This window comes from Pan troglodytes, chromosome 6 (genome assembly GCF_028858775.2).
Source record: "Pan troglodytes isolate AG18354 chromosome 6, NHGRI_mPanTro3-v2.0_pri, whole genome shotgun sequence".
Lineage (NCBI taxonomy): Eukaryota > Metazoa > Chordata > Mammalia > Primates > Hominidae > Pan > Pan troglodytes.
This window is the reverse complement of record NC_072404.2, coordinates 22385687-22407516: the sequence shown is the minus strand read 5'-3', so window position 1 is coordinate 22407516 and position 21830 is coordinate 22385687. Positions and strand designations below refer to the sequence as shown.

The 21830-nt window shown below is 39.6% G+C and overlaps 1 protein-coding gene and 1 long non-coding RNA gene across 3 annotated transcripts in view; one reads left to right on the top strand and one right to left on the bottom strand.

Moving 5' to 3' along the window:
• ANKMY2 (ankyrin repeat and MYND domain containing 2) overlaps window positions 1–10467 on the top strand; it is a 46636-nt gene extending 36169 nt beyond the window's left edge. For both annotated transcript variants that reach the window (XM_518981.7, XM_009452700.4), the window contains 4 exons: window positions 483–618; window positions 5393–5521; window positions 7733–7862; window positions 9298–10467. In XM_518981.7, the coding sequence (XP_518981.2) occupies window positions 483–618; window positions 5393–5521; window positions 7733–7862; window positions 9298–9482 (580 nt within the window). In that variant the 3' untranslated portion in view covers window positions 9483–10467. The remainder of the gene's footprint in view (window positions 1–482; window positions 619–5392; window positions 5522–7732; window positions 7863–9297) is intronic.
• Window positions 2461–16154, bottom strand: LOC107975715 (uncharacterized). Its single transcript, XR_001719097.4, has 3 exons — window positions 15969–16154; window positions 5331–5475; window positions 2461–2552 (listed from the first exon to the last, which is right to left on the bottom strand). It is a non-coding gene; the product is annotated as an uncharacterized LOC107975715 (long non-coding RNA).
• Between the last annotated feature and the right edge of the window lie 5676 nt (window positions 16155–21830).

Sequence of the window (21830 nt, the reverse complement as noted above, 5' to 3'; positions counted from 1 at the left end):
ATTTGAGAATATTTTATGCCCTAGGTCGCAGCCCTAGATTTGTAATGGCATCCAGGGTGTCTCTGTTACTGTATCTTGGAGAGCTGTGTGTTGTGCTGCTTCTCTGACCACCAGAGATCAAATTCTCTTGCATCCTCACCTAGAAAAGGGAACTAAGTCTGAAGGGTGTGGCTCTATGAGAGTTTTCATTCTTAGTACAGATAACTGACATGGTAATAAGTAACTAGCTAATCTGATAACAGTGTTTAGTGTGTTTTATGGTGGTAGTCACCTTTGCATATTCATTTAATGGGCTGGAAAACCTTATAAGGCCTAGCCTAACATATAGGTTGAACAGCAATTTGAATTGAGCCCGTCATCATGATTTGAAGAGACAAAGAAAATCATAAGTAACAGAAGAAACTACTAAAAACTGTTGGGTTCAACTAGGAGAGAATGCTTAGTGATTCAACTCCAATTACTCTTTAAAAAATATCTTTCAGCTTGTTAAAAGGCCGAGCTTCTGATGGCTTTCCAGTGTATCAAGAAAAGATCATTAGAGAAAGTATCAGAAAATTTCCTTACTGTGAAGCTACACTCCTCCAGCAGCTGGTTCGAAGCATTGCTCCTGTTGAAATTGTAAGGCTCCTCTCACCTAAGTTGACTCTATCAGTAAAACCTAATTCCCACATATTGTATTGTTAAAGGCAAGTTCTCTTTAGTGTTTATTTTTATTATTTCAGAATATTTTTAGGAACAAAGGTGGAGATAGGTTTGCCTGCCAAACCTGTTCCTGTTTATTTCTTTCCCATCTCACGATCCTCTTCTTACCTTATTATGGTTCATAGTTTCATAAACAGGACGTCCCTATGTTGAAATGTAGATGGTTAGGGTAGAAACTTACATTTTAAGTACATCCACTATGTAATATAGGTACACACATGTACACTTGTAGCTATATGAATTACCAGCACAAAGTCATACACCAGATGCAAGTATGAATTGATCGCCTAGGGGGATAGTGTCCAGGCAGTGGGGAGGTAGTGGGATAAGCCATGGGAAGGCTCACTGTGGTTCCTGATAACAATCTCAAAGTATGCCTCAGCTTCCTATAATCCACCTTAATGCCTCTGATTAGAAAATGTCCATACTTAAAACCTATTTATACTTACCCACTATATAAGTGCATTTTGTTAACTTTATCTGTTATTTAAATTACTTACTATTCATTTGTCATATATTTTAATTTATTTGGCCTTTTCTATTTTGCGACAGAGTCTGTTTCTGTCGCCTAGGCTGGAGTGCAGTGGCACAATCTGAGCTCACTGCAACCTCCATTTCCCAGGTTCAAGCGATTCTCCTGCTTCAGCCTCCTGAGTAGCTGGGACTATAGGTGCGCGCCACCACGCCCAGCTAATTTTTGTATTTTTAGTAGAGATGGGATTTCACCATGTTGACCAGGTTGGTCTCGAACTCCTGACTCAGGTGATCTACCCACCTCGGCTTCCCAAAGTGCTGGGATTACAGGCATGACCCACTGTGCCCAGCCACCTTTTCTATTTTGAATAGGTTTTTGTTTACCCTATCTATACCCATTCATGCTTTTATACGTTTCAATCAAAAACTTGATCAGCTTTTGTCTATCAGGCAAGAAATTGATCCTAAGACCAGTCCCATCCATGGCTTCCTCCCTCCCTCTGGCAAATCTGGTTCCCTTCTCTGTGCCTTCTCTCTGGGTTGTTATGTCATTCTCAGTGTGGAACATCAGGGCTTCAAGTGGGCTCCAGATGCTCCTTTGTACATTAAGAATTCACCTAGTCAGAGCCATAAAATAAACAAGAAAGACCTGAGCAGACAAGACCATCTCATAAAGCTCATGCATTAATTTGTTCATGTGTGCTCCCCCTATTTTCAAGAGTTTCTTTACTCATACTTTTTAATATAGTTGGCTATTTAGTGTTTATGCTTTTGGAAGAATAAAGTTAGCAAATTATGATTTGTCAATTACAAATGTGTCTTGGCAGCACATATCAAAGCCCAACCAACCATGAATTAAATAGATGAGGGTTTATGTATTCACATATACATAGATGCCCAAAGGTAGGCAGACTAGGTCTGGCATAGTGACTTAAAAATAGTTTGGGGACCCAAACACTTTCTCATCTTTCCCTTCCAATATTCCTTAGCTGTGTAGGTTCTCATATGCATACTTATGATCTCATGGTTACGAGGCATTTGATGTTCCTCCTCCAGCTCACATTCCTATCCCAGGCAGGCAGGAAGAGCAAAGGGGTCTATATCTGGAAAACATAAGCTCTCCCAGAAGCCCTCTGCCTGTGTCACATGACTTTCCTTAGCTACACAGGAGTCCAGGAAAATTTTTTTTTTTGGCTTTTCTAAACACTCCTGCTCTGAACAAAATTACACTTCTGTTACTGAGGAAGCTGGGAGAATTGATATCAGAGAAGCAACTAGCAGTACCTGTTATGTGGGATTTCCAGCACTCACAAGTGGTTGCTGACCTTTTACCTTCCTGGGAAAAAACAGAAAAACTAAAACAGCAACCCAGAGTTCTTTAAAAAAAAAAAAAAAAAAAAGCAGGTCAATATTGTGGTCAACAAGTTATCCTAGCTCCATATAATAGAATAATGTAATTAGAATTTATAGAGTATAATTATTATTTTTTTTATTTATTTATTGAGGGGGGTCTTGCTTTGTTACCCAGGCTGGAGTGCAGTGGCGCAATCTCAGCTCATTACAACCTCAGTCTTCCGGGTTCAAGCGATTCTCATGTCTCAGCCTCCCGAGTAGCGGGGACTACAGGCACACACCACCATGCCCGACTAATGTTTCTGCATTTTTAGTAAAGACGGGTTTTCACCATGTTGGCCAGGCTGATCTTGAACTCCTGACCTCAAGTGATCTGCCCGCCTTGGCCTCCCAAAGTGCTGAGATTACAGGCGTGAGCCACCATACCCGGCCTAGAGTATAATGATTAATGTTTATCCCAGTGATCTGAGTCATCAAGAAAAGGTTTATAATAAAGTTAAGATAGTATTTAATGCATTTTAGAAAGACTTTTCTTTAAACATTTTTGTTCTTTGAGAGTTTTATGTTCTTCTGTCTGGAAAACTTCATCCCAAATGCTTGTGATTGTGCGTATCACAGCCATTGTTTACTGCCTAATTGGTTTTCATATTCTGCAAGTTCTAACCCTCTGAAGTGATGCCCAACCTTTTCCCCGCGTACGATGGTTCTCAGGGCTGGCTGCTGTGAGCTTCACTGTGTTGTTTTCTGACAGTGCTAATGCCTGGGCCCTCCTGCTCAGCTTTTGGTTCCCTCTGCTGCTGTGGAACTCTGGCTTCTGCCTGTCTCAAGGCTCAGCACAAAAGAGAATTCGTAGCACTTTCATGTGAAAGCAGACCCAGTCATTATTATTTGTATTCAAGAAGAACATGGTAGTTTCAAAATGAGTGCTACTTTTAAAATACTTCTTGAATCTTTGAATATTTTCTTTGACTATCTTGAGTATACAGAACAGTGTAGGACATTGTTACCAGGTGATATTTTTAAACCTCTATTATGTACAGTTGGTAAGATAATATAAAAACAAATATTCTTAGGAAGAAAAAGCAAATACTCAAATGAAAATGAAAATTATAAAGAGTGTCAAAATGCTGGTTTGGAACAAATGAACAAATTTGAAAAACTCAGAACAAAGAACTATTAGGAGTAGGTAAGAAAAATAGAAACGCTGTGATTATTTTTTGCTAAATAGGTTTTAGTAGCATCGTCTCAGACAGATAAATGCTTACCCTTATAATTTTTTTTTTTTTTTTAAATACAAGGTCTTGCACTGTCACCAAGGCTGGAATGTAGTGACACGATCTCGGCTTACTGCAACCTCTGCCTCCCGGACTCAGGTGATCCTTCTGCCTCAGCCTCCCAAGTAGCTGGGACTACAGGCGTGCCACCATGCCTGGCTAATTTTTGTATTTTCAGTAGAGTCGGGGCTTCACCAAGTTGGTCAGGCTGCTCTCAAACTCCTAACCTCAAATGATCTGCCTGCCTTGGCCTCGCACAGTACTGGGATTACAGGCGGTAGCCACCACACCCAGCCCCTTATAATTTTCTTTGTAAAAAAGAGTTTATAGGCCAGGCGCGGTGGCTCATGCCTGTAGTCCCAGCACTTTGGGAAGCCAAGGCGGGCGAACCACGAGGTCAGGAGTTTGAGACCAGCCTGGCCAACATGGTGAAACCCTGTCTCTACTAAAATTACAAAAAATTGGCCAGGTGTGGTGGCTCACACCTGTAATCCCAGCACTTTGGGAGGCCGAGGCAGGCAGATCACAAGGTCAGGAGATCAAGACCATCCTGGCTGACACGGTGAAACCCCATCTCTACTAAAAATACAAAAAAATTAGCTGGGCGTGGTGGCGGGTGCCTGTAGTCCCAGCTAGTTGGGAGGCTGAGGCAGGAGAATGGCATGAAGCCAGGAAGCAAAGCTTGCAGTGAGCAGAGATCACACCACTGCACTCTAGCCTGGGCGACAGAGCGAGACTCCGTCTCAAAAAAAAAAAAAAAGTACAAAAAATTAGCTGGGCGTAGTGGCGGGCACCTGCAATCCCAGCTACTGAGGAGGCTGAGGTAGGAGAATCGCTTGAACCTGGGAGGCGGAGGTTGCAGTGAGCCAAGATCGAGCCACTGCACCTCCAGCCGGGTGACAGAGTGAGACTCCATCTCAAAAAAATAAAAATAAATAAAAATTATAAATATTTTTTAACCTGTTTTAATTTTCCGTTGCCCACTAGTAATAAGTTTCACACATTTGGTTTTTCTTAATACTTTGATTCAATTGCTGCATGTGTGTTTCTTAACAAATTTGGAACATACCAATTATAATGGTGATAATTTATTTGAATTGCAAGCCAACATCAAGTAAATGAGTTTAAATATATTGTCTTTAAAATACTTAGATTGTACTAAACTTTTCGGAATTAAGATAGTTAAACATTTTTGATGTGCCCTATAATTGTCTCACGGACTATGAATATTTTCTGGATGTCAGTTCTCAGAAAAAAATTCTGCTCTGGAGTTATTGTCCTAAATCTGAAACGCTATGGGCTTACTGAATTATCCTCATTGGAAAAATACTTTTGTTCTAGATTAAGGGTGTTTTTTTCTCTTTAATTATCTGGACATATGACTGACTTTTCGTATGTTTTGTACAGAAAATGGTATATTCTAAAAGATTTTTGTCATTTTGTCTTAAAGCCTGTGTAATCTATAGCCTTAATGGTTTCTTCCTTTTTGTGTCACATTGTAGGACGGCAGTGTCCGTGGGCTGATACCTCTGTAGTGTTTCCATGGTGATTTCAGAATTTTTTTTTTCTCCTCTTCATGCCCACTCTAGGGTTCTGATCCCACTGCATTCTCCGTCCTTACCCAAGCCATCACTGGCCAGGTGGGTTTTGTGGATGTGGAATTTTGCACTACCTGTGGAGAAAAGGGAGCAAGTAAAAGATGTTCAGTTTGCAAAATGGTAAGAATGGAGTTCTTTTTATTTCATTGACCTCTGGTTTAGATGCAGCCAAGCTGATGATTGAGTTTTAATATTCTGTAAGAGTGGACATTAGTTTTCTAATAAATTCTAGTAATGAAAATATTCTATTTAATACTTAAAAAGTAGTTTTGGAAAAGAATTAATAGGATCAATATAGTTCTTTACTGTGTCTGTCTTCTGCTAAACTGCCAGTCTTCCTTTGCCTCTTTGCTGATCACCTCATGGAAAGAAAGGATATGAATGAATGAATATGAGAAAATAAGAGAAAGGTTTTCTGTGGGGCACGAGACCAAGGCTGGTACAGATGTGAAACCTAGAATAGGACAGTTCATAAATATACATTCTTTACTCTTCTGATGTTGACTTTAATAACAGTCTCTTCGTCAACATATCCTTGTAAAACTATAGTTTCTGACTGTTACCAGTCTTTAATCCCTATGGACTATACTGCCCCCTTCTGCCAGAATTGTCTTTGTAAAAGGCATATCTGATTGTGTTGTTCTCATATCCAGATACTGGACACATGCATGTGTCCGTACATTCACTTAATCCCATAGGTAGCATCAACTGCCTGTTGACTTTAAGGTTGAAATTCTCCAGCATGTTGTACGAAACCCATTATAATCTGCTGTAACCTACTTCTTCAGCTTCATCTTGTTTAATGACTTACTTCTCTGAACCTGTTTCCTGAATTAAATGAAATTCCATAATTAAATCAAACTATTTGTGTTGGTTAATTATTACTGCTTATAAAAACACACTAAAACTCAGTGCTTAAAATGATAATCATTTAGTCTTTCTCTCACATTTGTGGTTGGCTGTTCTCAGCTGGGGCAGTTGTGCTCCATGTGACTCTCATCCTTTTTGTACTAGCAGGCTAGGCTGAGCATGTTGTCACGGCAATAGCAAAGGTACACATGGGCAGGTAGAAACACAGAAGACCTCTCAAGGACTAGCCTTGAAATTGCCATGTTGTTTCATGCTGTTGGTTGAAACAAATTACATGGCCCAATCTGAAGTCAAGTCTCCTCCCCTTCAGTGCAGAGAACTTTGAAATCATGTGAGAAAGTGTATGAATGCAAGGATGAATGAAGAATTGGGGCCAATAATACAATATATGTATAAGGGCCTACCACAGTGCTTGGCATATAGTAAGTGTTTAATAACATTCATTCCCATCTCCTTTCCACCCCTACTTGCAAAAATATAAGGCCATTTACAAAAACTTCTTGCTGTTCTTGAACATAGCATTCACTTCCCTGTTCCTGCATTTTTGTACTAGATATTTTCTCCAGTTAGAATTCTTCTTTCCCATTTTTCTGTCTACCTTGACTCACCACAGCTAGAGTGAGTTGCTGCTTCCTCTATGCCTCCATCACTCTTACATCCTGTACTGTGTTAAGAAATTATGTATTTAGGTGCCTGCCTCTCTCCCTTCTTCCATATCTTTCTTTTTCTTGATGCTAGCTACCTTTGGGGCAACTCTATCTTCCTTGTCATTGTACTGTACCAATTCTGGCACATAGCGGGTTCATAATAAGCTATTTGCTAAAGTCTTTGGTAGACTGTTTGTTATATATTCATTATTGTTTTAAAATAAAGCTACAAACTATAAATCTAAATCAATACAAAGATACTGTGTTAGGCCGTTCTTACGTTGCTATAAAGAAATACTTAAGACTGGGTCATTTGTAAAGAAAAGAGGTGTAATGGGCTCACGGTTCTGAAGGTGTACAGGAAGCATGGCATGGGCATCTGCTCAGCTTCTGCTGAGGTCTCAGGAAGCCTTCAATTATGGTGGAAGGTGAAGGGGGAGCAGGCATGTCACATGGCAGGAGCTGGAGCAAGAGGAGGTGGGGGAGTTGCCACATACTTTTGAACAACCAGATCTTGTAAGAACTCACTCAGTATTGTGAGGACAGCACCAAGGGAAGGGTGCTAAACTGTTCATGAGAAAACCGCCCCCATGATCCTATCACCTCCCACTAGGCCCCACCTCCAACATTTGGGATCACAATTCAGTATGAGATTTAGAGGGGACAACATCCAAACTATATCAACCACATATTATGGTTTTAAAATAAAGTATGGAAAATGACATTTTTATAGCTTAGTTCTTGGTTTAGTCATAGTTAGGAAATCATACAACCCAAGCTCTGGAAATGAAAATAAACCAACAATTGCTTTCAGGTAATATATTGTGATCAAACCTGCCAGAAAACACACTGGTTTACTCATAAGAAAATCTGTAAGAATCTGAAGGACATTTACGAAAAGCAACAGTTGGAGGCTGCCAAAGAAAAGAGACAAGAGGAAAACCGTATGTATATAAAAACCGAGTTCACTCTGCTTTTTAGTGGAGAGAGAGATGATAGGTGATCTTAACACACTGAAACTGCGTCTTCTCTGGAAGCCATAGGAGCTCAGGAGTGACCGATGTAAGAATCACATTTAAATTTAAATGTGTCCCGTTTTTAAGTTCTTAGGATATAGTCAGCCTGGACATCACTGGAAAACAGAGACATCAAATTCTGAGGGATGTAGCTTATTTCATATTTTACATTCTAGCTTAGGTGACTGCCCTGGAACAATGGGACCCTTAATGGGTATTAACTTATATTCTGCTCATGAAGGATTTTAAAGTCTTTGAATAAGGGAATTAATTAAATTTCCACTAATGGCTACCAGAAGATTTTAAGGATGGAAGCCTTTAAATTCCTTAATTAAATTTCAGAACTACAGGTGAAATTACAGAGTATATTTATAAATCATTCATTAAATTGCAGATCTAATATACAGATCAAATTTCTACAAGTGTCAGAGCAGTGAATTTTGTATTATTTTTTTCTCCATCCCTCTTGAGGTTTTGTGACCCATTTTCATCAGAAATAGTGAGTTGCTTCAGCAGTGATTATCAGATTGGAGAGGAGAACTGCCCCCACCCTCATGTCTCATTCCAGAGAATATATCATATGTTCTGGGGGAGTGCATGTAATTTGAAAAAGATGCCTCGGTTATTCTGATACCAGGCATTTCTGCCTCCGTCTCTCAAGGAACCATATCCCCTTTACTACTGGGTTGAGATATACTCTCAGTGGAATTAAATGGTTTGTACACAATTAAACCATTTATCCTTAAGAGAATAGTCAGGCTTTCTGACTGCCATGCCTTCTCTTGTTTTCTTGACCAAACTTTTTTATTCTATGTGCTAAGGACAGAAAGTAACAAATGTTCATTACTAACACACTATTGAGGGAGAATAAGATTGTCAGTAGAATGGGCACTCCCAGTTGTTAAGCATCATTCATGCAGCAAACACTGCTCTAAATGTTACAGACAACTTTATTCTTCACCAATGTAGGATAGCCTTTATTACCTGCATATTATAGACAAGGGAAACAACTTCATGCAGGCAATTACCTCTCCAAGGACATCAAATAAATTCACAGAAAAGCTGTATTCAAATACAGGCTTTGTCAAATCCCAAGCAACAATCTTGATTTAGAGATGGCTTTGGAGCCAGCGGCCTGAGTTCAAATGCTGGTTCTGCTGTTTCACTAGCCAGGAAACTTGCAGCAAGTTACCAAACCTCTCTCTTCTCAGTTTTCTCATTTGTAAAATAATGTTAGCGATGACAGTAGAGATACTAATATACCTCATGTAGTTGATGGGAAGATTAAATAATACATGTAAAGCATTGAGAAGAGTGTCTGACACATGGTAGGAGCAAAATATCTTCTTCTTTTTTTAATCAGACGGCAAACTTGATGTCAATTCTAACTGTGTTAATGAAGAGCAACCAGAGGCTGAAGTAGGTATTTCTCAAAAGGATTCCATTCCTGAAGATTCCGGGGAAGGAAAGAAAGAATCTCTTGAAAGCGAAGCTGAGTTGGAAGGCTTCCAGGATGCTCCTGCAGGGCCACAGGTGTCTGAGGAGTAAAAGCCAGAGCAAGTGCCAGTGTGGATGGTCCTCACCCTGCAAGAAGCTGGAAAACTCATGGGAATGCATTGTCCTCGCCTTGTTATACCTGCGTGGCACCATGGCAGGATTCCACATTTCATAGAATAGAGGTTTTCAAGCAAACCCCTGTTGACCATGCCCTAATTTCCTATTGATTTCTGTTCTATAATTGAATGGATATTCCTATGGAAAATTTTTTGTTTCAAAATACAGGAAAAACATTCCTATTCCCTTTCTGAGGCTGGCTTTCCAGCAATTGTTTCAAAGGAAAATAGATCCCCTTAAAGAAAAAATACAGGCTTTAGGGAACAAAGGGACAAGCAGAACAGGTGTGGAAGAGAGATTTTCAGGAAGGGAAAAATCTATAGCTACAGAGGGTAGTTAGAAAAATCATAACTTATATGTGAATAAAATACATATAAGCAGCATTTACTGTAGTGGCATTCTACTTATTAAGATGCAATGAAATGAAGAAAGGCTTTATGTTCAAGGACCTTTGCCATAGTTCAGCTAATTGTAGTTTTATATAGAAATGATCCTGAACACTCTGAACTTGACGTAGTCCTGCGGTGATATTCTATCTGCAGTATTTGTACCTCCAGAATGGCAGATCCCTTAGCAGGAACAAAGGCATATTGACGGTTCTCTCAGCGTATGCATTAAAAAAGGTACTTCCTGAAACTTTTGATTCAATAATGACTAAACATACTATGTACACAATTACTGTAAGGCTAATTCACGTGCCATACTCCACCTGAAAGCCTGAGTTATCTTGCTATAAGCTTTTCACGGAGCATTTCCTTTCCAGAAACTGATTTGTAACTCATTTAGAGAATGTCCTGGCGTCAGTTTTTAGCATATGTGGTATTTAAACAGAGCTAGAATGTGATGTCTGAAGATAATGCTGCATTTCTGAGTTTCTTGTGTGGATTTTAAAATAAATTGTGCCTACAAATATAAACAACTCATCTTGTTTTATAATTTGTTGGGGAGTGGCAAATATTAGAGAAGTATTAGAGAACTTAAAAAATAATAGGGAACTTGACAAATATTGGAGAACAGCAAAGTAATAATTATTTTAATATGTACAATTGCAGAACAAAATGACTAGAATTCTCACCTCACTTTGCTGATCAAATTCTATCTTGTGGATTTTGTTTGTTTGTTTGTTTGTTTTTGTTTTGAAATGGAGTTTGGCTCTTGTCGCCCACACGGGAGTGAAATGGCACTATCTCAAGCTCACTGTGACCTCCGCCTCTCAGGTTCAAGTGAGTCTCCTGCCTCAGCCTCCTGAGTAGCTGGGATTACAGGTGCCCGCCACCACGCCCAGTTAATTTTTGTACTTTTTTTTGTTTGTTTTGAGACAGAGTCTCGCTCTGTTGTCCAGACTGGAGTGCGGTGGTGCAATCTCGGCTCACTGCAAGCTCTGCCTCCCCAGTTCACGCCAGCTAATTTTTTGCATTTTTAGTAGAGACGGGGTTTCATCATGTGAGCCAGGATGGTCTCGATCTCCTGACGTCGTGATCCACCCACTTCGGCCTCCCAAAGTGCTGGGATTACAGGCATAAGCCACTGCGCCCGGCCATTTTCGTGTTTTTAGTAGAGATGGGGTTTCACCATATTGGCCAGGCTAGTCTCAAACTCCTGACCTTAGGTGATCCACCTGCCTCGGCTTCCCAAAACACTGGGATTACAGGCGTGAGCCACTGTGCCCAGCCTATCTTGTGGATCTTTATCTTCCTGACACTCCATTATTTTTTTCCTAGCCCAAACATATACCCTATACCACACACACCCTATACCATGCTGGCTCTAGGATGACTTTGAGTAAATTCAATGTTGAGGGTTAACTGGTTAGGAATTCAGCAAGCGAATTTAGACTGAATTTGTTAATCATGACAAGCCTCCCTCCGAAAAAAATAAAATCATTCATCCAAGTACTTCATCTATACACACACTGATGAACATTTATCTTTAGGTAGTAAAGGAGCCCTCCCAGCCCTCGCTCTCCCACTGACATGCTTTTTACCTGAGTTCCCGGATTTTAGTGATTTTTTGTAATGTTTGTGTTGCCATCAATTCTCCTTTTCTTCACCCCACTCTGTCACATGCTGTGGAGGACTCTGGCAAGAGGGCATGGCCCCTGTCTTTGCATACCATGGAGGGTTGTGGAAAAGCAGAAGAAATTGTCAGCCAGTAAACTGAGTTATTTCCCTGCTCTGCATTAGCTGCAAAAAAGAACATACATTTGGGGGAAAAAAGGCAGGCAGGTTTTATTCCTGGCCAGGAATGGAAAAGCAGAGAGCTCTTGCTCTAAAGACACCTTCCTCCCAAGCTGTGGGAAGCTGGGGAACTTTAAGGAGTTAGATGTTGGGTGGAAGATAGGTAAGCATATTCAGAGAGGAACTCCAGATGTACAGGCATACATCATAAACGTGTCTCCATACACCCCACGTTCAGAAAAGGCAGCGATTCTCCTCTGGGTGAGAAGCTTAGCATTATAATGATATGCTAATGATCTAAAGGTAGCAAGGAGTCTCTGCTTCTGGTTTGCTGAGTTTCACTCAGGCCTTATCTTCCTGTAGTAATTGGCGAAGGGTCCTGAAACTCCTGGACCACAAGGAGTCCTTTTAAGCAGGCTTAAAAGGACTTTAAGTAAAAGAGAATAGAAAAAAAGAAAGCTGTTTAAGAAAATAATGAGCTTCCTCAGCTGTATCTCCGGGACCGCCCTGGTAACAGAATTAGGAAAATAAATAGCAGTGGCAACGTAGAGGTACTTTTCTCCTTTATTGTCATGAATTACTAAATGAATCAGAACTAACAGAGCTGGCATGAATAGGAACTTTAACACTGGACAAAGAGAAATTCAAGCATAAGCCATATCAATATCAAAAATTTCCTTAGATGTATGTTAAGAAAGGGGTGGTCAGAAAATGGGGTTGGTTCTGATTATCATAAATTATCTAAAACAGCATTTTCCATTATAATACCAACAGAACACATGGTCAACATTTTTTTCCCATGTTGAATTGTTTTCAATATACTATCAAAAAACTCTTCTCAAACAAAAATAGGACCTAAAGGATTTTGAATACTCTTACTATTCCAATACTTCTGGTACCTAGAGCTGATTGTAATGCAATATTGAATTGGCCAGTTAGTTTAAGAAATCAGATTCTGCTTTTTAATTCAGTAGATAATAATAATAGCTAACAGTGAAAGTTACTCTATCCCTGAAATAATTTTGTATAATATTCACAATGACCCTGTGAATTAGACTTTATCCAGTAGCACAGATGAGGAACTTTAAACAGGTTGCCTAATTTATCCAAAATTGTAGAGCTGGTGCTTGGCGAGTCTGCAGTTTTAACTAGTACATTGTACATTCTTAACATGTTAACCTCACTGTAGTATCCCTGCAGCCAGAAGATCATACAGGGTTGAAGACAAGCTGTTATTTTACAGGGTGTAATGGATATTCCCAAGGCCCTTAAAAAAAAAAAATCACTGTTTTTGGTCAACTTTCATATATATGAGTTTACTTGAGTTTTAATGTTATTGAATATAAAACATCATAGAAATTCTCTCTCTCTTTTTTTTTTTTTTTTTTTTTTTTAGACAGAACCTCACTCTATCCCCCAGGCTGGAGTGCAGTGGCGCAATCTCAACTCACTGCAACCTCCGCCTCCTGGGTTCAAGAGATTCTCGTGCCTCAGCCTCCTGAGTAGCTGGGACTATGGGCACCTGCCACCATGATGGGATAATTTATGTATTTTTTTTTAGTTGAGAAGGGGTTTCACTATGTTGGCCAGGCTGGTCTCAAACTCCTGACTTTAGGTGATCCGCCCACCTTGGCCTCCGAAAGTGCCGGGATTACAGGCATGAGCCACCACACCTGGCCAGAAATTCTTTAGTGGATATTCTTGCAGTGTTTTCATCTTCTGGAGATCCTGTCTCCCCCACTTCTGAAGCAAATTAGTGCCCTTCTTGAGTGGAAACTGGCTCTTCCCTTTTAGGTGGTTTTATGGTTGTTGCCAGCAGTGATTGGCCTCCTTGATCACAATGAAGACAATCAGAGCAATTCCCAGAGTTTTTTTTCATTCCTGAAGTTGAAGAACGGGGGCTTTTATTATTATTTTTATTTGTTTCTCCTTTGGAGAGATTGTAAAGTACAAGGATTTGGCTTCAGAACTGAGGCCATAACCCCTGACATGTGAAGGCACCTGAAAATGCAGTTGTTAAATGGACACCAGTGAGACAGGGATACAGAGAGGAAACGCTTATTTGAGCTGTCGAATCCAGTGGGCTCTGACAGAGTCCACACTTGGGGTTTACAAGGTCTGCTTACATGAGCAAATACATTTCCCATTTGGATTTCTGTCACTTAGAACCAAAGAATCCTTATTAATAACGTGGCAACTAGAAAACAAAAGCAAATTTCAAAAATTAAATACATACAAATACAGGTAAAAGAAAAATGAAGGCATATAACTTGAATTTTATGATTATATTCTCTTAGAAAATTAACAATGGCAGTTCAAATTTCAAATTAGATTTAAGGACTAACCTCTGATTATTTATCTTGTCCAAATTCCTACCCAAGGGGTCTGGGGAGTCATGCCCTACAAATCATGGATTCTCATCAGATGGGTTTTATTTGACCCTGTATATTGTGACTCGCTTTTCAATCTGACTGTGACATAACATTATGAGACAAGGAAAAAATATTTAACCGCAAAATATATTTCCTTGCTATGCCTTGAAATTGCCCTGCGAAGTGTTTTGTGGAAAGGATCCACATTCTATAGAGAATCCCCTTCCCCCTTTGTTTTCCTTCCTTTCTTTCCAGATCCAAGAGATAATCAACTAAGAGCCAGGCACCCCTTTAGGTCTGATAAGAAACGTTTTACAACCTGCTCTCTCTCTCTCTGAAGTCTGCTATCTGAGAGATTCCTCCTCACAGCACAATAAAACTTGGTCTCCACAATCCTTTATCTGTAACCTGAACATTCCCTTCTATGGATCCCAGGTCTTTAGACAAACTCAACCAATTGTCAACCAGAAAATGTTTAAGTTTACCTATAGCCTGGAAGTTCCCGGCTTTGAGTTGTCCTGCCTTTCTGAACCAAACCAATGTATTTCTTAAATGTGTTTGATTGAGGTCTCATGCCTCTCTAAAATAAATAAAACCAAGCTGTGCCCCAACCACCTTGGGCACGTGGTCTCAGGACCTCCTGAGGGCTGTGTCACGGGCCATGTTCACTCATATTTGGCTTAGAATAAATCTCTTTAAATATTTTACGGAGTTTGACTCTTTGGGTCGACAGATTGCAGTTGTTTTTGTTGGAAAGAAAATGAACACGAAGTGTTTTTCCACCTATTTACTGATGTTTATTTTGAAAAAAACTTTATTTAAAATTGGAATAGGGCATGTTTATGTAAACTTTGATAATATCGAAGCATCATTTCTATGGACAAAGACAATATCTTAATTTAGTAAAAAGAAATTTTCTTCTCTCATAATTATTTCAGTAGATGAGCAGATTTTTCCCCCAAAGGTAGCTCTAGCCTGGTTCGAAGTGCTGGTTGTATATATCCTTTAAAGTCCTAGTTTTATAAATAGCCAAAGGCAAATGGTGATCATACTTTGCATAGAATAAATCAGGTAGCTACATAATTGACCATTTCATAGCAATGTAGCTAGCTAATTCAAGTACTCACACGAAACCACTTTATCTGATGATTCCAAATGGTTAAGATTTTAATGTGAAAAAAATAATCCCAGGAGAAACCATGAGAGAATTCTTTATGACTTTAGCATGAAGGAGGCCTTCATAAATATACTAAACCCAGAAACCACAAAAGGAAACATTCAGCTACATTTAAAACATAAGCTGAATACTTCTGCTCCTGGGAAGGTGGAGTAGACACACTTTTCACTATTGTTCTCACTAAGGAAAGCTAAAACCCCAGAAAAATTGTATATAAAACAAACATAAGAAGACTGTGAAAGTTGGAGAGGAGGTAGACTGGCTAGGGATCCTGGACCCAGGGTTCCACGTAGCAACACCTGCTGAGTTCTCTGGGTTTTCTTCCTGCCTCATGTAGCCCAGACTTGGAGCTGAAGAAGCTGGAAACATGGAAACACCAACAGCTACAGACCAAAAAAAGTCCCAACAAAGGCCTGTCAGTCTGCCAGCCTGTCCTGTGGATTTCCAACTCAAGATTGCAGCATCAACTCACACCTGAAGTTCTGGCTTCCCTACAAACTTTGAACTTGCCAGTCCCCACAATGGCATAAGCCAATTCCTTAAAATGAATGTCTAGTTCTAGATAGGCGTGTATTCTACTGGTTCTGTTTCTCTGGAGAAGCCTACTAATAGATCTTTTGTCTTAGTCAATTCAAGCTGCTGTTACAGATTACCATAGACTGGGTGGTTAAAACTACAAATACTTATTACTCACAGTTTTGGAGTCTGGAAGTCTGAGATCAGGTTTCCAGCAGGATTGAGTTCTTGGTGAACATCCTCTTTCTGGTCTACAGAGTACTGTGTTACTTAAGTGGAAAAAGTAGGATGAGCTGGTTCTCTGGCCTCTTCTTTTAGGGGACTAATTCATGAGGGCTCCACCCTCATGACCTATTTACCTCCCAAAGGCTCCATCTCCAAATACCATCACAATGGGGATTAGAATTCAACATAGGAGTTTTGGGAGGACACAAACATTCAGTCCATAACACCAAGTACAGTCCACAAGGAGCACAACTGCCCTTGGGATAAGAATAATAGTAATAGCTAACATATATGGAGTACTTAAAGAAAGACAGTCTACCTAGCACTTGACATACATTATCTAACTTAATCTCTGAGACTCTATGAGGTAACTACTATTATTGTTTTAAGTAAAAGGGTATCAAAACCTTGACAGGTCAACTAACTTTTCCAAGTAGCATCTAGTAAATGGAACAGCTAAGCTAGATTTGCTGTTCCTAGCTTTTAGCCAAACCCTCTGTAGATCTACATATCATTATTTTTTGTTTCCCAGTCATGAGAAATTCCATTGTAAATAAATATGCTTCCACTTGAGACAGTTTGAATGGTCATCTTGTTGTGGTGTTGTTATTGTTTTTTCTTTTCTCTCTTTCTCTCTCTCTTTTTTTTTTTTTTGAGAAAAGGTTTAGCTTTGTCACCCAGGATGGAGTGTAATGGCGCGATCTCAGCTCACTGCAACTTCTGCTTCCCAGGCTCAAGCAATCCTCCCACCTCAGCCTCCCAAGTAGTTGGAACTACAGGTGCATGCCACCATTCCCGGATTTAATTTTTTTTTTTTTTTTTTTTTTTTTTTAGTAAGAGACAGGGTTTCGCCATGTTGCCCAGGCTGGTCTCAGACTCCTGGGCTCAAACAATCCACCCGTCTTAGCCTCCCAAAGTGCTGAAATTACAGGTGTGAGCCACCCATCCGGGTCTCTTGTTTAAAGCAAAGAACTTAATTTAAAATACCCTCTCAATAATGATGTATTCCATTTTGGCAGAGGTTTAGGTAACTTAAAGATCATGTCTTCTATTTTGTGTTTCTCCTGAAATGGTATTTCATACAATGTTTCCCATTCACAATAATGAAGGGCCACTCATTAGCCCTTTATTGTTGAATAACATATCCAGTATTGAGGAGTGCGTTCTAAAGCACATCTTTTTTTTCATGCAGCTGACACAGTTTTGTAAAAAGAAAAATAATTTCTACCTCTTACCAGATGAAGTAAAATTTCTTAGACATTTTTAAATTGGAGTAAATGTTTTATTTTCAGTAACTGTGGGATTAAGAATATAATATCAAAGACTACACATTTGAAAATGATTCTTTTAGTGGTTAATCAAGAGATTACATTAGCCCATCCTTAACTTACTTCAATCAGATTGAAAATTAATACTTCTTATGCAACTATGGGCCACCTTAAACCTGATGCCAAATATACTATTTCCATCATGAAATGGCTTGTTGCCACCCAATGTTATTGCTTGGTGGATCTGATAGTACTCAGTTCATGATGAGTAGCTTTGGTCAAACAGCTGCTTGGTCAAGGGTCAGACTTTCGGTTAGTAGTAAAATCTATGCAGCAGCATGCCCAGATGTGCTATTTAAACAGTGACTAGTTCTGTGCTGCAGATGGTGTAGCCTTGTTCAAGAACCCTTGAAACTGCACTGTGACTCTCCTCTCAGTGCTAGCTGGAGACTCCACCGAAGGACCCTGGATTACGGTGGGATATTGTATTAGTTATCTGTTGCTGTGGAACAAATTATCCCTAAATGCATCAGCTTGAAACAACAGTAAGCATTATCTCAGATGATTTCTGCAGGCCAGAAATCCAGAAGCAGCTCATCTGGGTGGTTCTGGTTTCAGACGTCTTTGGCTTGAAGGTACAGTGAAGCTTACAGCCAGCGCTGTAGTCATCTGCGAGTTTAACTGTGTCTGCAGTATATGTTGGCAGAAGGCCTTGCACTGTACTGGCTTTTGGAAAGAGACATCAGTTCCTCAGAATATGGACCACTCCAGAGGACTGCTTGAATGTTATAATGACATGGCAGTTGGATTCCCGCAATATAAGCGATCCAGGAGAGAAAGAGCAGTGCCAACCATAATTCCCAAAGATGCAATCCCGAATGCCATAATCCCAAATGTTATTACTTATAAAAATCAAAATCCCTAAAGTTAAAAATCCCTAACATCTAAAACCCCCCAAATCACAATTAGTGCATTTACAGTTGTACACAGGATAGTGCAGCGTATTAGGCAGAACTATTACCTTGTTATTGTCCTTATTTGGAAATAAAGTGTGGTTTAAGGAGATGCATATGGATGCCAAGCTAACAAGGGGTACACTTGTGGACTTAATCTTAGGTGTCAATTTAACTGGATTAAGGAATGCCTAGCGACCTGGTAAAGCATTATTTTCAGTGTACCTGGGAATTTCCAGAGGAGATTAGTGTCTGAGTCTTAATGGATTGGGTGGGGAAGATCTGCCTTCAATGTTTCTAGTTTTTCAAAGGTCATCAAAGAAATGAAAATGCAAGCAAAAAATATGAGGCCGGGTGCGGTGGCTCACTCCTGTAATCCCAGCATTTTGGGAGGCTGAGGCGGACAGATCACTTGAGGTTAGGGGTTTGAGGCCAGCCTGGCCAACATGGTAAAACTCCATCTCTACTAAAAATACAAAAAGTAGCCGGGTGTGGGATTGTGTGCCTGTAATCCCAGCTTCTTGGAAGCCTGAGGCAGGAGAATCACTTGAACCCGGGAGGCAGAGGTTGCAGTGAGCTGACATTGGGCCACTACACTACAGCCTGGACAATAGAGCAAGACTCCATCTCAAAAAAAAAAAAAAAGAAATCTTTCCTGCCAGATTATTCAGTTGTGTACTACTCCTGCCCCTTCACACATAACACCATGCTTGCCTTTTTAAAAATACGCCCTTCATCAGAGAACGAAAAAAATTCAAGTTCAGAGATCTTCTGAACCAAAGATGTTTGCTGATTTTGAGATGCCTCCAGCATTACAAAAAATTAAGGGGTGAGCTATTCTTAGTTAGCGATTTGACTATTGAAGAAGATAGACTTTTTCTATTGAAAATATAACATAGAAAAACTAGCAGATGCTTCACTTTGGCTCATGGATGTGTTGACTGAGATTAAGGCTGTTGAGGCAGAAATAATTTGATAAAAATTTATTGGAAACTGAATGTGAGGATGGACATGGGAAGACACCAACAAAGTTAGGCATGTTCCAAAGTCTGTTACAAGTTGGAATGCTTTTATAAGGAATTTTATGAGAAGGGAGAGGGACTCCTCATACTGGACTTGTCCTTTTTCTTTGGAGGGTACAATACAGAGGTTAACATCATTGGCTACAGATGTCAACATACAGGCTTAAATGTTCTAGGTGCAAGACAATACAACTTCATAATTCAGAAACAAATCAGCAAAACCTTATGATTCAGAAACAAATCAGTGTCCTTGTCAATGTCAGTAAGTTATGCATTAATCAGTATATCAACAGTTTGAGGAACTCATGATAAGATTTGAGGGACTCACGTGAATCACAAGACTTTCCTCAGGCAGTTAATTTGGAAGGCTGCCAAATGTGACCTGTAAGTTATCAAATGGCTTATTCAAAACTGTCCTCAATGTTTTTTAATCAGATAGGTAATATTCATGCCCCTATTGGATCTGAAAATTACAGAGCTTATCCATTCATTTATGTATTAATGACTGCAAAAAGTGAAGCACTTTACAAATGCTTATTTGAAGATTTGGTGGAGTTTGCAGAAAAAAAAAAAAGAGGATTCCAACTAAATCCTCAAACCATAATGACAGATTTGGAATTAGGTATGATCAAGCCTTCTAAAAGTGCATTTCAAGGTGCTATCAATAAAGTTTGTTTTTTCCAATCAGCCCAATGTTTTGGCAAAAAAAAAAAAAAAATCAGATAAGTGGATTGGTCGCATAATACAGCAATGACAAAAACTTGAGTTTAGAAATTTGTCTGTGTTGGCATTCTTTCCAACTGTGAAATTCTAGGAGCTTTTAATAGCTTTCTCTGTGTTTGCCTGGAGAAGCCAGTAAAATTACTGACTCGTTCAAAAATAATTCTGTGCACAGTAGGACAGGAAAACACTTACACAACAGTTTTCCTGTTCCATCACCAATATCATTTCTGCCAAATTAGTGGTCTGTCTGTAAGTGCATACAGAACAGATTCTGAGCACTCCAAACAACATAGAAGCATGGTACAGAATATGGGAACATTTAAAAGGGAATGCTCCTGTGAATGTATATTGAATCATAGAAGAATTTCAAAAAGAGCAGCACCACGTAGAAAATGAATGGGGGCAGGTGCACTATCATAGTTCACTGCAACCTCGACCTCCCTGGGCTCAGGTGATCCTCCTATCTCAGTCTCCCAAGTAGCTGGGACTAGAGGTATGGCTTGAGCCGGGGAGGTAGAGACTGCAATGAGCTGTGATCCTGCCATTGCCCTCTAGCATGGGTGACAGAGGGAGACCCTGTCTCAGAGAGAGAGAGAGAGACAGACAGACAGAGACAGGCTAAAAAGAAACTTTCTTTAAGTACAATTAATTGTGATCTTAATTACCTTTTACCTTTGCTCACTCCCACTTAGTTGTTTATTGTTATTATTGTTATTATTATTTTTGTTATTGTTTGTTATTATCATTGTTATTGTTTGCTGTTATTCATTTATTTATTTTTTTGAGACAAGATCTCACTGTGTTGCCCAGGCTCCAAGTCCTGGGCTTAAACAATCCTCCCACCTTGGTCTCCCAAACTGCTGGGATTATGTGAGCCATCATGCCCGGCCTGGTCATATTTTTGAGGTGTTGATTATTTCCAGTCCATGTTCCAGTCTGGATGCATAGTGATAATACAAGAATTGAAAACAAAAATTTTGAGATAGATGCATCTCACGAACCTGCCTCTCTTTTCTAGTGGTACAAGCCCCGCTGAGTGAAGTGCTACTAATCTCTGATGATTTAAAATACTGTAGAAAGCATTGCGGTATTTAACTCTGTGCACTGAAGATTTTTTCTAGTCCTAGAATAGAGATCAATCTAGATGTATGGTCTCGATCAATCACAAGAGGATCAATAAGCTTTTTTCCTTATTCTATTTCCCTTTTGTGAAAGGGCCTTGATTTTCATTTGCTGCGTATAGACAGCAATTTGTCTGATTTTTTTTTTTTTTTTTTTTTAGTATTCAGGGGGTACATGTGCTTGTTTGTTAAATGAGCATACTGCATTCTGGTGGGGAGTGGGCTTTTAGTGTACCTAATACCTACATAGCAAACATTGTATCCCACAGGTAATTTTTCATCCCTTGTCCCCCTCCCACTCTCCTCACTTCTGGAGTCCCCGAGTATCTATTATTTCCATCTTTATGACCATGTGTACCCACTGTTTCACTCCCACTTATAAGTGAGAACGTGCAATATTTGCTTTTCTGCTTTGGAGTTAGTTCATTGAGTATAATGGCCTCCAGCTCCATCCATGTTACTACTGTAAAAGGCATAAAATCATTCTTATAGCTGCATCATTGGAGAATTTTAACTTTTTTATTGGTTGGTTTTCCTTTCTCTCTCTCTCTCTTACTCTCTCTTTTTCTTTCTTTTTGCATCTCAGATGACACAAACCAATGTTTGTTTTTTGAGACAGAGTCTCACTCTGTCACCCAAACTGCAGTGCAGTGGGAATGATCCTAGCTCACTACATCCTCAGACCTCCTGCCCCAGCCTCCCCAGCCTCCTGATGATATAGGAGTTAA